The sequence below is a fragment of the Mugil cephalus genome, chromosome 15, assembly GCF_022458985.1.
Source record: "Mugil cephalus isolate CIBA_MC_2020 chromosome 15, CIBA_Mcephalus_1.1, whole genome shotgun sequence".
Classification (NCBI taxonomy): Eukaryota; Metazoa; Chordata; class Actinopteri; order Mugiliformes; family Mugilidae; genus Mugil; species Mugil cephalus.
In genome coordinates, this window is record NC_061784.1 from 207782 (window position 1) to 223792 (window position 16011).

The 16011-nt window shown below is 40.3% G+C and overlaps 1 protein-coding gene across 2 annotated transcripts in view; it reads right to left on the bottom strand.

Annotated features, from left to right (window-relative positions):
* The window catches only part of trpc6a (transient receptor potential cation channel, subfamily C, member 6a), a 69023-nt gene that overhangs the window by 33321 nt on the left and 19691 nt on the right, over nt 1–16011 (bottom strand). For both annotated transcript variants that reach the window (XM_047607541.1, XM_047607539.1), the window contains exons 3-9: nt 5857–5989; nt 4945–5245; nt 4016–4201; nt 1499–1663; nt 1154–1397; nt 834–1061; nt 60–324 (exon numbers count right to left, since the gene is read on the bottom strand). In XM_047607541.1, coding sequence (XP_047463497.1) covers nt 60–324; nt 834–1061; nt 1154–1397; nt 1499–1663; nt 4016–4201; nt 4945–5245; nt 5857–5989 — 1522 coding nt within the window. The remainder of the gene's footprint in view (nt 1–59; nt 325–833; nt 1062–1153; nt 1398–1498; nt 1664–4015; nt 4202–4944; nt 5246–5856; nt 5990–16011) is intronic.

Below are 16011 nucleotides of genomic sequence, written 5' to 3' on the forward strand. Positions count from 1 at the left end.
GTGTTGCAATGGTAAGAAAAGTGTCTGTGAAGAGCAAGTGTGCACAGTGAATGTCTCACGTGGTGAAGGCGTCATTCTGCTTTGCCCCCAGGTAATAAGAGTACAGGTTGAACATGCCGATCATGAACGCCAGGAAGACCAAGATAAAGATGACCATAAACTTGAAGATGTCCTTGACGGTCCTTCCTAATGAGATCTGCAGTGGGCCAAAGCTCTCATTAGCTGGGAGGATGTAGGCAATCCGAGAGAAGCTCAGCACCACTGCAACTGCGTACAGGCCCTCTGATACCAGCTGGGGATCTGATGGCAGCCAGTAGATACGTGCTACAGAAAGAAAGCATGAATTAGGTAGTAAATGTTGGTAAATCTGCCTTGGTTAAAAGAATATTTTCTCTTACACACAGCTTGTATTTATGGCTGGCAAGTCATGTTGAACAGGATATCTTAATAAAGTAGCAAAATATAGTGCAAATTTAACACTTGACATTTGAAGAGTAGAGCTAGAGAGTTCTCCAAGAGAAATATATGATAAAGGCAAACAATGTGAACCTTATAGCAGATGCTACTCAGTTTTGCCTTAAAAACAATTTTTGGTCCTTTTATTCTTTTATTTATCCTCCCCATTAAATTTTGTAAATTATGACAGAAACGGATGGTGTTTGGTCATTAGTATGAGTGCCCAGATCTTGCCCAGGTTTTCAACTGTTTGCTCTCATGGACCACCTTGTACTAACTTAATGCAGCTGTTTAAACAACAAATACCACCATTAAACAAATGGTGGTATTTAAAGTGCAGTATCTGTTTTAGTCTGCAGATGTGTGAGCATGCTCACCCAAAGTAAAGTAGTTTATCTCAGGGGGCAGTGTGACATTAATTAGTGTTGTGTAATGTGAGTATACATAGGTCTGGGCTATATCAGTGTGTCTCAGAGCAGAGAATCGGCAGCTGAAGGAGGCAAGGAAGATCGCCAGCATCCCAAAATCTAAGAAGTTCCACGGTTCGACCAGGTACTCTCCAGGTCCTTGACTCCAGATTTCCTTAACCTCAGCCCAAATCATGCCTGTAATTCAGGTTAAAGAATGTAATACACACAAGATAAGGGATTCATGAGTATTTTTATCATCATCATCATCATCATCATCTTATGCTCACCCATGACCCATGAAATGATGAGGATCTCCATCCAGGTGAAGGGTGTCGTCGTCATCCGGTAGAGCAGCAGCTGGTCAGTGTAGAGTTGCGGATCTCCTGGATACTTTTGGTGGGTCATATTTGGTAACAGGGTGGTGCCTGCGAAGCGGTCAGCAGCATTCAGGATGAGAAGACCCAAGAATATTGTGAAGGATGAAGCATGGGCCACAAACTTCATGAAGGGGCTGCGCATCACTTTCCCCACCTAAGAAGGAGCAAGAGGATCATGAGATCCAAGAACCTGGAAATTCAAAGTCTTGTTTGTGCATTTGTGCATGAGTGAACTCAGAGAGCTTATGGACATACTCTGCTACACGGGGCAACCCAGTACGCCACAGCAAGTCCAGGCAGTCCTATAGCCACCGCCAGCACCACCAGCAGTTTAACAGCAGTGGTTTGCTGTCTCAGACCGGGCAAGTTCTCGTACCAGATGCTCAGCAGCTGCTGTTGGCAATTAGGATGAGCCACAAACTGAAGAATAGGAAAATGAAGGGAGTTATTTATTGCTTTTGGTAAATACTTACACATTCCACTAATGATAAGTGTCACAAGTTTAATCTGTTAAAAATTTTGAGAGCTCATTTTGAGAAAACGGCTTTTAAAATTTTACATTGCATGGCTCATGTACTGAGAAAAGTGTTGCATTATCATCTTTTGTCATTCCACCTTTGTCATTCGTGCAAAGGTGGAAGGAAATGCTTTCACCTCTGTCTCGCTGTCAGCAGGATGACACAATTTCTGGAAAACGTAGTGAACCAATGGCCAACTTAGATGCCATATACCTCTGCCCACATACATATACGTAACAAGGAAAAGAAGCCTAAATTGCACACATAGACAAAAATGCACTAGGGGAAAAGGTCTGTGTTTGACTATGAGAAGAGAGTAAATTATGGAAAGAGGAGGGCACTGCAGTTTAATTAGCTTAAAATAGCATTTTCTTTGTAGACAAGACAAGACAAGACTTTATTCATACCACAGTGGGGAAATTCTCGTTAACAGTAGCAGACATTCAACATAACAAACAGTACACACAGTGCACATATGGGTGGACTAAAAAACAGAATATAAAAATATCAAAAAACATATAAAAAAGCTGTATTACAACAAACAAGGCAGTGTTCAAGTAAAGAAGGGGGTATGATTATAGATAATAATGTACGTATATGTTCACACATCTCCCGTTGGCAGGGAGATGCAGACGGTGCAAAAAACGACAGGTATATACACGAAATATACATATATGTACATGTAGTTACGATTGAGAGGAGTATTTCCACACGTATATGTAAGAGATATTGGACATTAAGTGGGATATTGCACATATGTAGTTGCGATATGTAGTCTACTGGGAGCAGACCTGGCTGTAGAGTCTGACAGCAGAGGGGAGGAAAGACCTGCGGTAATCCAGTCCAGGTTCTTGTTTAGGTGAACACCCTGGTACCTTTAAGAGTCCAATATCTCAATGTCTGCTCCCTGGATGTTCACCAGTGATGGTTGCTACAATAAATGCAGGATAAATAATACATGACCATAAATTATAGCTGCCAACAAAAATCAAGTCTAGTCTAGTCAATGACTGTGTCAGTATTCAATCTGAAAAGATCAATGGGTGAATGAGTTGTTTTTTGTGTCTACTTGTCTCCTCCGCATACTGTGGTTTCCTCCCACATTCCACAGACATACTTGTGAGTTTGACTGGTGATTGTAAATTGTTTGCCTCTGTGTGTTAGCCATTTATTGAGGTCTGCCAAGCCACATATCATACTATGGTATAATATAAAACATTATATGCTGCAAGTGGCAACTCGCCCACACTGTTTTCGGTCGGGACAGGGAGCTGCTGACATTAACTGGGGCTATGGTCAGGTGGTGGTAGGAATGGCTTTATGACCTATGGACCTCAGATCGAGGAGGAACAATGCATCACCCTCGCTATGGTGCTGGAGGTTTTGCCCTTCAGGTCCACAGGTGTTTTGTGGATTTGGAGAAGGCTTACGACTGTGTTTCCAGAGGCATCCTGTGGGAGTGCTCCAGGAGTGTGGGATGGATGGCCCCTTGCTAAGGGCCATTCAGTCCCCATACGAAAGGAGCACCAGTTCGGGCCGTGTAGCTGGCTGTAAGTCGGACCTGTTCCTGGTGTTGGATGTTGCAAGGCCGCCCTTTGTCACCAGTTCTGTTCATAACTTTTATGAGTGAATGTATTATATATCCAGTGTAAAGCAATTTTGAGCAACTTTGATATAGCTATATGAACGACATAAGACCGATGCATTGTGACAATGCAACACTTTTCTCACAATATTATCCATTATTACATTATGAGCTGTTATTTCACTAGGAGTGGCACCAGTAAGGCTCATAATGTAATAAGTTATTACATTATGCACAAAGTTATTATTACATTATGAGCTCATGATTGTATTACATTATGAACTTTTATTACATTTAAGTTATTACATTTCGGGCCATAATTACATCATGAGTTGTTACAGACCTCTTTGCATCCTTGGCGATAACATGTCAAGACTGCTCAGTTGCCATATTAAAAATTTGACAAGTAATCAAATGGTATTTTTTATTGTGAACCAATGATAAGTTAGTAAAATAAATTGTTTACATTGTTGACAAGGAGCTGTGAAATAAATCTCTGGTGTGGTTGGAAATCAATCTGAATGACTGTGGTCATTTAACATACACTAAATTGAATGGGAAGGTGTATTCAAACTTTTGACTTTTAGTCAAAGATAAATGTTTGCCATTTACATGCTCATAAAACTTCTTTGTGACCCTGTGTCATTAGCTGTTCGAAAGCACACTGACCTTTTTGAGTTCATATTTAATGGCTAATTTGAGGCGTGTGAGGGAGGGGCGCCCTGGTACATCATAGCTCTCCTCAGAGGCAGTTTCTCCACTCAGTATGGCCTCCACTTCTTCTGTGCTGCGACAAAGATCCAGGAGGCCCACCATGTAGTCCTTACACTGGCTCGACAGATGGCAGTAGTCATTCTATGAGCACCACAAGGAAAGAAAACAAGGGAATTGCAGCAGAGGTGGTTGGTCGTTATGAATGAAGCAAGGAGTTTGCAAGTGACATTATGTAATTGTTTGAGGTTTTAAGAGATTTTAAGATCAAACACAAATGTAGCTTTCAGTACAACAAAAGATTTTAACTGCATTTGACAATAATTATGTCATTTTGAAACAAAAATGCATGACTAATTTTTCAGATGTTATCCTACAAAGACTATAAGATAAGTATGGTGTTAATTTGTGGTATAAAATAGTTATAGGCAGCCATCTTGGCTCTAGTTAACTATACCTATTTTACTTTTCACTTCATAGCATCAAAGCAGTGATGCTTTCCTTCACTGACACAAAAATGTTTGGATACGTTTCATAACAAGAAATTAAATTAGTGAATAGTGTGAATAGTGTATATGGAATAGTGTGAGCAGTGTATATAGATGTTAAAAACATTGGGGACCTGCTGTATAGTATCTGTAACATACTTTCCTACTTTGAGCCTAACAATTATTACAGATTTTTTGTGTGTCATTTATGTGAGCTTTGACCACAGGATCTAGATCCTAATCTGTTTCTGCTTCCTCTCTGAAGCCTCATAAAATGTGTTTACTGGCAGCTTTTACTAGCAGCTGGTTGGCAGCAACGTGGTAAATACACTTTTTGTCTTCTTCTACAGTAGCACTGCCAGGAACTACACAGTGATCTTACAGGACTGGCATTTGTACCTTAAATTCTTTCTCTATATTAGCAAGCATAGCCAGTTCGTTGCTGAGCTCCAGTGCCGCCAGCACAGGGTCCTCGTTGGACAGGGAGAGGTAAGCAGGACTGGCAAGACCTCTGTAGGCATTGATTCTTGATCGGGAATGGCTGAAAGAGTCAAACTGCTGCTGGTAGTTACACGAATCACAGCCACAGAAGTAGTCGTGAGGAGGATCAATGCGAGCCCCTTTACTCAGCAAGGTGTGGACTATCTCATACTCCTGACAGTGTGCTGCAAGAATCACTGGAGTCACATCATGAGAAAACCTGTGTGAATGTACAAACAGTTATAAATCAAAAGCAGCTTCCAGCACCCCATTCACTCTGAGTTCTTTTTCTTCAAGGGAGAGTATATACAATTTCTATATTTATAATTAAAAAAAAAAAAAAAAAACAACAGTAAAGCAATAAATGTAGAATATAGAGGCTCCCACGGACAACAGCATTGTAAGAGATCCATTCATAGGATAAGTAGCTTAGGCACGCAGTTCCCCTTCTTAATGACAGATAAGTACCCAGCCTTTAAGGAAAGAGTGGCACCAGTTTCTGGTCAAGCAAATTTCTGGTGGGTTTACCCGCAGTGTTTTCCTAATTAAATCTCAAGTGCCCACTAGTCATTCAGAACTGAAAAAGCTACTCGGATGAGTGACGAAACATCTTCAAGAAATTCTACAGGCCCAGTTGCCTTTATTCAACGCCTTTCGGATTACCATGACCTGGATGACTGAGAATCATCAAAGACAAGTGTCCTGTGTCAAACTATTTCGTGTATAGTTTTTGGTTCTTCATATCAGAGTCTGCTGCTGTACAAAACAGTCTTTAAAGAGTGATTGATGCCAGAGGGCTTCACATATTTACTGCCTTTGTAACCGTCTTACCTGGTCCCATCTTCATCATAGGCATAGAAGTCATCCAACATGTCTACTTGAGCAGGACTAGCTGTCAGACGATGAGCATCTCTAAATGAAGGATGACTTAGCAAGGCTTCCGTGATACGGACATAACCTTTACCTGAAAAACACATAGAATAGACCTCTTGTTGTGGCTTAATACAGGTTACTTTACGAGAAGTACAACAATTCATAATTTTGTGTAACAATTGCTTGTATTTAGTTTGGTTGAAGCTTTTTTTATTCTTTTTTTAAAACAATATATTTATGAACATTTGTTACATAACAAAACCAAAATATCGCTGCGTGCAGCAACGTGGGGGTCCAAGCACGTCGGCCATTGGCCATAAGCCTTGACGAGACGTTTTGATTTGAATTTGAAATTGGATTGGCGAAAATACGAGCTGACTTCCTGGTTGCCAGCCACCTGGCAATTTTGATTGGCTGTAACTGATTTGACAATGTAAATGCCACTAAGTAACTTTTGTGCAGCTCTGTCGGAAGATCGGAAGAGAAACGGACAAAATTTGCGACCCGTGAAAACTTTTGAAGGTTTTTGACAGAATCCAATATGACGGACAAATTCTTGCGATTGTGTGAAAAGTTTTGCCAGATCCTGAAAGGGGACATTACACAGTTTCAGCAAACAAGAAAATTTACTCTGAAATCCTAACATGTCAAGAGAAAAGAGCAAAAACACAATTTGTTAATTACAGCGCCCCCTAGAGGCGAATGAAGCTGAATTTTTATTGCGCATTTCGGAGGGAGTCCCGAAGAGTCTGACCAAGTTTGGTCTTCGGAAGTCAAAGCGTCGCCGAAATAAGAGCAAACTTCCTGTTTGGCGCCGCCGCCGCCGACAACAATCGGCTTACACAAAAAGTTGGCATTAACTATCAATGGGGCACCCCACAGTACCTGTGTATGTCACAAAGTCATTTCAAACATAAACCCATCAACAGATATCAGCAAAAACCATGGTTTTTAATTATAGCGCCCCCTAGTGGCCAAACGACACCAAATTCATGGTGTCCACTTGGGACCATGTCACGACCCATAATACCACATGTGATGTCAATATGTCACACCATTGCCCAGATATGAGCTCACATCGAAAATGGCGCCTTTGCCTCTGATTTCGATTGGCCGCAGCGGACGAACGAAGTGGGAATTAAAAAACCCTAGTAAAATCTAGTAACTGTTGCGCGGCTTGCTTTGAAGATAGTCTGTGCCGATTTTCGTGAGAATCGGACAAAAATTGCGACGTGTGAAACTTTTTTTTAAAGGTTTTTGACAAAATCCAAGATGACGAAAAATCTATCATGACGCATTTGACGTGAACTCAGCATGATCCAAGGATCACAAAGATACCTCGTTTGTAAATTTCGGGTGTACGGTTCAAAAGTTACGCACGCAAATGTACCTCCAACTTTGACCCGTTAGTTGTGCTAGAGCGTACTTACTGGCAACATGTAACTCAGTCAAATTAAAGATCCTACTGTCCTTAATCAATGTGCAAAATTTCACAACTTTTTACCATACAGTTCTATGGGCTGCCATAGGCTCCAATAGCAGAAGACGGAAGAAGAAGAAGAAGAAGAAAACGTAGAAACACAATGTGTTCGTCGCAGCTTTGCTGCTTGGACCCCAATAACACTAACAAAAACAATGGGGTTCCTGCAGCTTCGCTGCTTGGACCCCCAATAATAATAATAAAAAAAAAACGTAGAAACACAATGGGTTCCTCGCAGCTTCGCTGCTTGGACCCCAATAATAACACTAAAAAAAAAAAAAAAAAAAAAGGGGGGGGGGGGGGGGGTTCCTGCAGCTTCGCTGCTTGGACCCCAAATAATAATAAGAAAACGTAGAAACACAATGGGTTCCTCGCAGCTTCGACCCCAATGACTCACTGTTACGTGCTAAGCTAACGTTAGTGTAAATAAAACAAAAAGTGGTTGGTCTGGCTGACTACTAACTCATAGATATATATCTATGACTAAGACTGGCAGACGCCACGTGAAGACGACGTCCACCGGCCATACTTTTGTCATCATAGTTAGCTAACATTTCAACTGACGACATGCTAGCGGATTGGTTTTGTCGACCTAGTAAAGTCAGAGGCATGGTGGTAAATAAAGCTAATACTACTCAGCTTCAGTTTGATACTTGCCTTCTGCATTCGTCCTTCCTCCAGCCTCGACATTAGCTGCTGTTTGCTCCAAGTTTCTGTGACCAAACGGGAACCGCCGCGTGGTGGTTGTTGACCTAGTGTAACGTCAAAGACGGATGTTCAGTGTCCCAACAGCCAATGGCATGTCCGACTGTCCTTAAGCTATGTGCAAAATTTCACAACTTTTCACCATACGGTTCTATGGGCTGCCATAGACTCCAATGGCAGAAGAAAGCGGAATAATAATAATAATAATCATGATAATAAATATAGCTGCATGCAGCAATGAGGGGTCCAAGCAGTTATGGACTGAATACACCAAGATGATGCCATGGGGAGATGGAAAAAAGCCGGCCGTCAGCGGTTCATATGAAAAGAAACTAGAAGCAATTTGCATTTCTTGCAGAACTGCACTGCGAATGCCTTCTGCCGATCCGCCCGCCCGGAAATTTGCGCAGACACGGACACTGCGGCGGCCATCTTGGGAGTCGTGCAATGCATTGTTGGATGCGTAGTTTTCCACCGCTCCCTTCCGCGACATGTGTTTGCAACAAGAGTCTCTGACTGCAGTCACGCCACCTGCGCTTCGGCGAGGCACGGTCGCGCTATCTACACTTGAAAATCGAGTGCCCGTCTACATCGCATCGGACGGTAAAACGTTTGAGCGGCTTTATGGTGCATTCAAGTGCATCCCGCAAACTCGGAAGTCTATATTTTTCTTCTTATTTTCACTTGTTGAAATACATATATCAGTCATTACTTTGTTGTTATTTTACTACATTCTATTTAATGATTAAAACTAAGTGACAGAACATAATTATTGAAGCATATTCAGAATCCAACTCATTTCTGCATAGTCAGATTTGAAAACTTAATTAAGAAAAGAATCAAATTGTTTTCCGCATACTCTACAGCTACCACTGTGGTGATTTTCAATTTAATTCACTGCATCACTTTCTGAAAATGTGATGTTGAATTCTTATCCAATGAATGATGTATATGGGGAGATTAAAAAAAAACAAAACAAATTGTTTTCTGCAAACTCCACCAGATTCTGGTTCTACACATCCCCAGCTACCACTGTAGAGATTTTCAATATATTTCACTGCATCATTTTCAGATAAACTCGTGTTGAATTTGGCTCAATGAATGATGTATATGGGCAGATTAAAATAAATAATTAAAAAAACAAAACAAATTGTTTTCTGCAAACTCCACCAGATTCTTTTTCTACACGTCCCCAGCTACCACTGTGGTGATTTTCAACTTAATTCACTGCATCATTTTCAAATAAACTTGTGTTGAATTTGGCTCAATGAATGATGCATATGGGCAGATTAAAAAAAATAATTTAAAAATCAAAATCAAATTGTTTTCTGCAAACTCCACCAGATTCTTGTTCTACACGTCCCCAGCTACCACTGTGGTGATTTTCAACATATTTCACTGCATCATTTTCAGATAAACTCGTGTTGAAATCATACCCAATGAATGATGTATATGGGCAGATTAAAAAATAAATAAATAAATAAAAACAAATTGTTTTCTGCAAACTCCACCAGATTCTTGTTCTACACATCCCCAGCTACCACTGTGGTGATTTTCAACTTAATTCACTGCATCATTTTCAAATAAACTTGTGTTGAATTTGGCTCAATGAATGATGCATATGGACAGATTAAAAAAAATAATTTAAAAATCAAAATCAAATTGTTTTCTGCAAACTCCACCAGATTCTTGTTCTACATGCCCCCAGCTACCACTGTGGTGATTTTCAACTTAATTCACTGCATCATTTTCAAATAATCTCGTGTTGAAATCATACCCAATGAATGATGTATATGGGCAGATTAAAAAATAAATAAATAAAATCAAATTGTTTTCTGCAAACTCCACCAGATTCTTGTTCTACATGTCACCAGCTACCACTGTGTGATTTTCAACTTAATTCACTGCATCATTTTCAAATAAACTTGTGTTGAAATTGGCTCCAATGAATGATGCATATGGGCAGATTAAAAAATAAATTAAAAATCAAAATCAATTGTTTTCTGCAAACTCGCACAGATTCTTGTTCTACATGTCCCCAGCTACCAACAATTTTCAACTTAATTTGTATATTTTTAAATAAATTTTTAAATCTGCCCATATACATCATTCATTAGGCAGATTCAAAACATTATTAGAAAAATGAATGCAGTGAATTATTTGAAAATCACCAGTGTAGCTGGGGATGTGTAGAACAAGAATCTGGTAGAGTCTGCGGAAAACAATTTGATTTGTTATTTTTTAATTTTTTTAAATCTGCCCATATGACATCATTCATTAGCAATTCAACACGAGTTTATTGAAAAATGATGCAGTGAAATTAAGTTGAAAGTCACCACAGTGGTAGCTGGGGATGTGTAGAACAAGAATCTGGTGGAGTTTGCAGAAAACAATTTGATTTGTTTTTTTAATAATTTTTTTAATCTGCCCATATACATCATTCATGGAGCACCATTTCAACACGAGTTTATTTGAAAATGATGCAGTGAATTAAGTTGAAAATCACCACAGTGGTAGCTGGGGACGTGTAGAACAAGAATCTGGTGGAGTTTGCAGAAAACAATTTGATTTTGTTTTTTTAATTTTTTTTTTAATCTGCCCATGTGCATCATTCATTGAGCCAAATTCAACACGAGTTTATCTGAAAATGATGCAGTGAAATATGTTGAAAATCACCACAGTGGTAGCTGGGGACGTGTAGAAGAAGAATCTGATGAAGTTTGCAGAAAACAATTTGTTTTGTTTTTTTAATAATTTTTTTAATCTGCCCATATACATCATTCATGGAGCACAATTTCAACACGAGTTTATTTGAAAATGATGCAGTGAATTAAGTTGACAATCACCGCAGTGGTAGCTGGGGATGTGTAGAACAAGAATCTGGTGGAGTTTGCAGAAAACAATTTGATTTTGTTTTTTTAATAATTTTTTTTTAATCTGCCCATGTGCATCATTCATTGAGCCAAATTCAACACGAGTTTATCTGAAAATGATGCAGTGAAATATGTTGAAAATCTCTACAGTGGTAGCTGGGGACGTGTAGAAGAAGAATCTGGTGGAGTTTGCAGAAAACAATTTGATTATTTTTTTTAAATTATTTTTTTAATCTGCTCATATACATCATTCATGGAGCATACTTTCAACACAAGTTTACTTGAAAATTATGCAGTGAATTAAGTTGAAAATCACCACAGTGGTAGCTGGGGATGTGTGGAACCAGAATCTGGTGGAGTTTGCAGAAAACAATTTTTTTATTTTTTTTTTTTTAATCTGCCCATATACATCATTCACTGGATAAGAATTCAACATCACATTTTCAGAAAGTGATGCAGTGAAATAAATTGAAAATCACCACAGTGGTAGCTGTAGAGTATGCGGAAAACAATTTGATTCTTTTCTTAATTAAGTTTTCAAATCTGACTATGCAGAAATGAGTTGGATTCTGAATATGCTTCAATAATTATGTTCTGTCACTTAGTTTTAATCATTAAATAGAATGTAGTAAAATAACAATAAAGTAATGACTGATATATGTATTTCAACAAATGAAAATAAGAAGAAAAATATAGACTTCCGAGTTTACGGGATGCACTTGAATGCACCATAAAGCCGCTCAAACGTTTTACCGTCCGATGCGATGTAGACGGGCACTCGATTTTCAAGTGTAGATAGCGCGACCGTGCCTCGCCGAAGCGCAGATGGCGTGACTGCAGTAGTCTCTGGGTTATATAAAATAATCCTCATTTGCATTCATAACAATGGCTGGATACAATCGATGTGCCGTGTGTGGATGTAGCAATGATCGCCGATGTAACTCCAAGTAAATGTACATGCTTATGTCCGTGGATGTCTTGTTAAATGTTCCCAATTTGATGAAGATGTTTTATATCATGTTACTGCTATGGACGTGTTGAATGTATGTGTAAAGCTTTGGAAAATTAAATTGATGTATGTTGCTACTAGCTTATGTAAGGATAACAGAGCAATTGAGATCATTATATCATGAACCGTAATGTGTTATTATTAAATATATCATTAACACTGTGTTGATTATTAATATCAATCCCTTTTGATAAATGCCTACAAGCCTTTTAATGGCGTTGCCATTGCGCACTGACGTACTGCTGAGTGAATTCTCCGGTCGTTCGCTCTGAAGCAGTTTCTTGTTCGAGCTGTTGTGTATCCTTAAAGTTGAACAACATAACACGAAACACAACTGCTGCTTACTCTCCCACTGATTGTGATTGGGACAAAATGCAACGAACGTAAAGACATTAAATGTGTGGTACACGTTTCAAAGGCTGGGCGAACAGGTGACCACCGGGCTCTCGCCGAGGGGGGGCGACCAGCATAAATTAAAACACAGCATTGTTGGGTTTAGAGGGGTTAATAAGGCCTTCAGCCTTGTATAACCTTGGGAAGAATCAAGAAGAATGTTACTTACGCTATCTCACCATATCAATCGTTGTCTTTCGCTTCACTATAGCTTGCTCACAGACTAGGACACATTACACCCTAATATCTCACTTGCTGGAGACCAGATGAAGCTAATCGGCTACACATAGAAACTCACTGACACATGAGAGGCAGTACTCCTCCCCATTGTCTTACGGGCGGGGTCTAGGTAGAATAAGATCACTGTACCTCCCTGAAGTGGGGCTTTTGGTTCTTTTTACCCCTAAGGTGAACTGACCAAAGCCTCAGCGCTGAAATCAATATCTATTCTCTGTGTACCAAATAAATATCCAAAACGCGAGAAATTGTGATTTGTGCGTAGGTGAACTACCCTTTCCAAACGGTATAAAGATCCTGGGCTGAAGGAGAGGTAAATATCCTCCTTCACAAATTGGGGGCTTGTCCCGGATACCAGGAAAGGAATGTAGTTACACTGGAGGAGCATCTCTTACAGTCATTGGCCGCAACTAAGTAAAAGGTGAGCAGAAAACCTCTTAAATTTCTCAAATTTCTGCATGTCTTATGAGACATTTCGTGGCTGTGAGAGTATGATTCAATAGTAGTACCGTTTGTAAGAATAAAACACAGAATACATACGGATTAGTCGTATAAAAGACCAGAGAAGGGTTTAGAAGCTCCCCTCATCCAAATAGTCAGGCTGGATATTGCCTGATTGCCTGGATGTAAAAGCTGCCCTCTGAGTTTATGAGAAAAGAAGAGAAAAGAAGATAAGATAAGAAAAAGGGCTGACTAGCACGGTTTTAAGGCCGGAGGGGTCTGATCAGCCCCCAAAACCCCGCAGTCTAGGAGTTTAGGGTTTAGAAGGTCCCCTTTGTCTAAATATTTAAGCTTGTAGATCGCCTATGTATTCAGAGAATAGAAGCTGCCACTCCGAACACCCTGTAGATCAGACTAGGAGTTAGGGTTTAAAAGGTCTCCCTTTGTCGGAATATCTAGGCTTGTAGATCGCCTAGGTATTCAGACAATTAAAGCTACCACTCCGAATACTCAAGTAGAACAGACTAGAAGTTAGGGTTTAAAAGGTCACCCTTTGTCTGAATATTTAGGCACCTGGATCCACTGGGTATTCAGAGAATAAAAGCTACCACTCGGAATGTGTGAGTAGATAGATGGATAGATTACTTCATTCATCCCTGAAGGGAAATGAGGTAAGGGAGTAGGAGAAGTACAGGAGAAGAATTTAGAGGTCTCTCATTCAGACAATTCGATCCCAATATTGCCTGATTGTCTGAGTGTAAAAGACACCCTCTGAGGTAATAGAATAAAAAATAAGCAATCATTATAAAGCAGCAAAAATAGAGAAAGATAAAAGAGACTAGGAGGTTTATGTAGGTATTAATAAGGTGTCTTTTGTTTTTACTGTTGTGAATGAGATCTGCAGAGCACGCCGAAGCAGCGGGTGGATGGAAACCTCACGGTGATAACATAAGTCCACTGTCTGTTGAAGTAAGCTGTTCAAGGGTCTAAATAAGTTTTGGTGTCGTGACCAGGTCCTTACGTGAACGGTCACTTGGGCCGAGAACTCGGGACATAGCGTGCCGTACCTCTCAGCTGGCCAGAGTGTGTGAATGAGAACACAGTATGTGTGATTCAGACACAGCTGAACCAGGGACATTAGGAGCCCATATAAAGGAAAGGAGGGACAGAATAAAACGATCTTTCCCGGAGAAGAGAGCAAAAAGAGAGCTTAAAGATTTTGAAAAATGGTGCAGAGACGTAACAACAGGCGGTCTGTTCGGTGGCTTAGCCCCCCCCCCCCCCCCCCCCCCCCCACCGACAACCACTCTTTACGGGAACTCTCTACAATATAAAAACCAAACAAAAACAATTGATTCAACTGATGACAGGTTATCAAAGGGAAAGAAAGAAAAAGAAAAGGTTAAGATTGAAGAGCATATAAAATTTACAAGCATGCATTTTAGCAGTTGCTTTTCTAACAAAGGTCCTGAAACATTTGGGAGAGAACACTGCAAAACAGATTGAGGCACTGGAAAGATTGGAACACGGACTGCAAAACACTTAGAGAACATCGTGTCCCAAACATACCATTACAGGAAGAATTAGAATCAGACAGGGAAGTAGGACAGAGGCAGGCATCACCAACATACATGCCGTATCCACGTGACTTGACCCAAGATACACAACGGGTACATGGACAAAAAGAGACATATCATTATCAGTTGAGGTCCACACAGAAGAATGAGGCTCCTGGTCAGTTCCCCCGATAGAAACTAGGACCAGTATGGGACAGTACAACCCCTATCCTATGCAGACCAAGCACTGCTAAACACTACACTGCCAGACCCCAAAGAGGGAGTAAATAACTGGATCAGAGAATTTCTAAAAACTTAAAGTGGGCAGGTGCTGGCCATGGGAGACATAAGAGCATGTTTTGCCACACACTTAGAACCCCATGAACTAGCCCGGTTGGAAACAGCCACTGGGACCGTACAGGTCACTGCAGTGGAACCTCTTGAATGCCTGGCCCCTAGGCTCTGGGTAGCTTTGAGAACTCAATACCCAGTAAAAACTGATTCTAATCAAATGAATGATACCTACAAAAAGCCCGGGGAAGCAGGGAAGGAGTGCATAAACCGTTTGTTAAAACTATGGGAGTGTCACAAGGGGTCCAGTCCATTAACTGACTCACTACAGAGACTGTTTAAGCAAGCCGTGATAAAAGGACAAACAGGTGCGGTTAGAGAAGAGAGAACAGTTGAAGGAGCTGAAAGACAAGGTCACTGATAAATGATAAAATGAAAAAAAACTAAAAGATTAAAGCCCAAATGCCTTAGGCCCCCCCCGCTTAGTGGCCAAATTCAAATACCCCTGCCAGCAATTGAAGGGCCGGTACCCATATATCAAATGTATCAACAATATCCCCCAGGTGTCCTATACAGGGGAAGCTAAGAACTTAGGACCTATGATAACACAAGCTATTGATGCAAATAATTGGCAGGCAGTGACAGGGACCACGCTAATGGAATATAGTCCCTCTTGTAAATGCTACAAGCTAAAGTATAATGGAACATTTCAGTGCGAGTTGGAAAAAGTTGAAAAACGAAGAACAAATGTCAGAGAAAACACTGACTCTGAATTGGCTATGCAACTCTTGAAACAAATACCAGACAAAGTGTGGGCAACTGGACCTTTTGATGTAGGACATTGCAGAGAAATACAAACTATCATACTACAGATGAAAACACCAGAGATCATAAACAACCTCAATATCCCCTATCGAGTGAGAAGGCAAATGGAATCAGGGGAATGATTGAAAGCCTGCTTAAAGCTACCATGTAAGTCTGATTACAACACAGTGTAAACCAGGGAGGGCAGATCATAGGTTGGTGCATAGGTTGGACTACACATTTTGGGACACCCAACCCATACACAATGCTCTCTAATCTAGATCAAAAATTTAAATGGTTTATGGTGATGGATCTATCAAATGC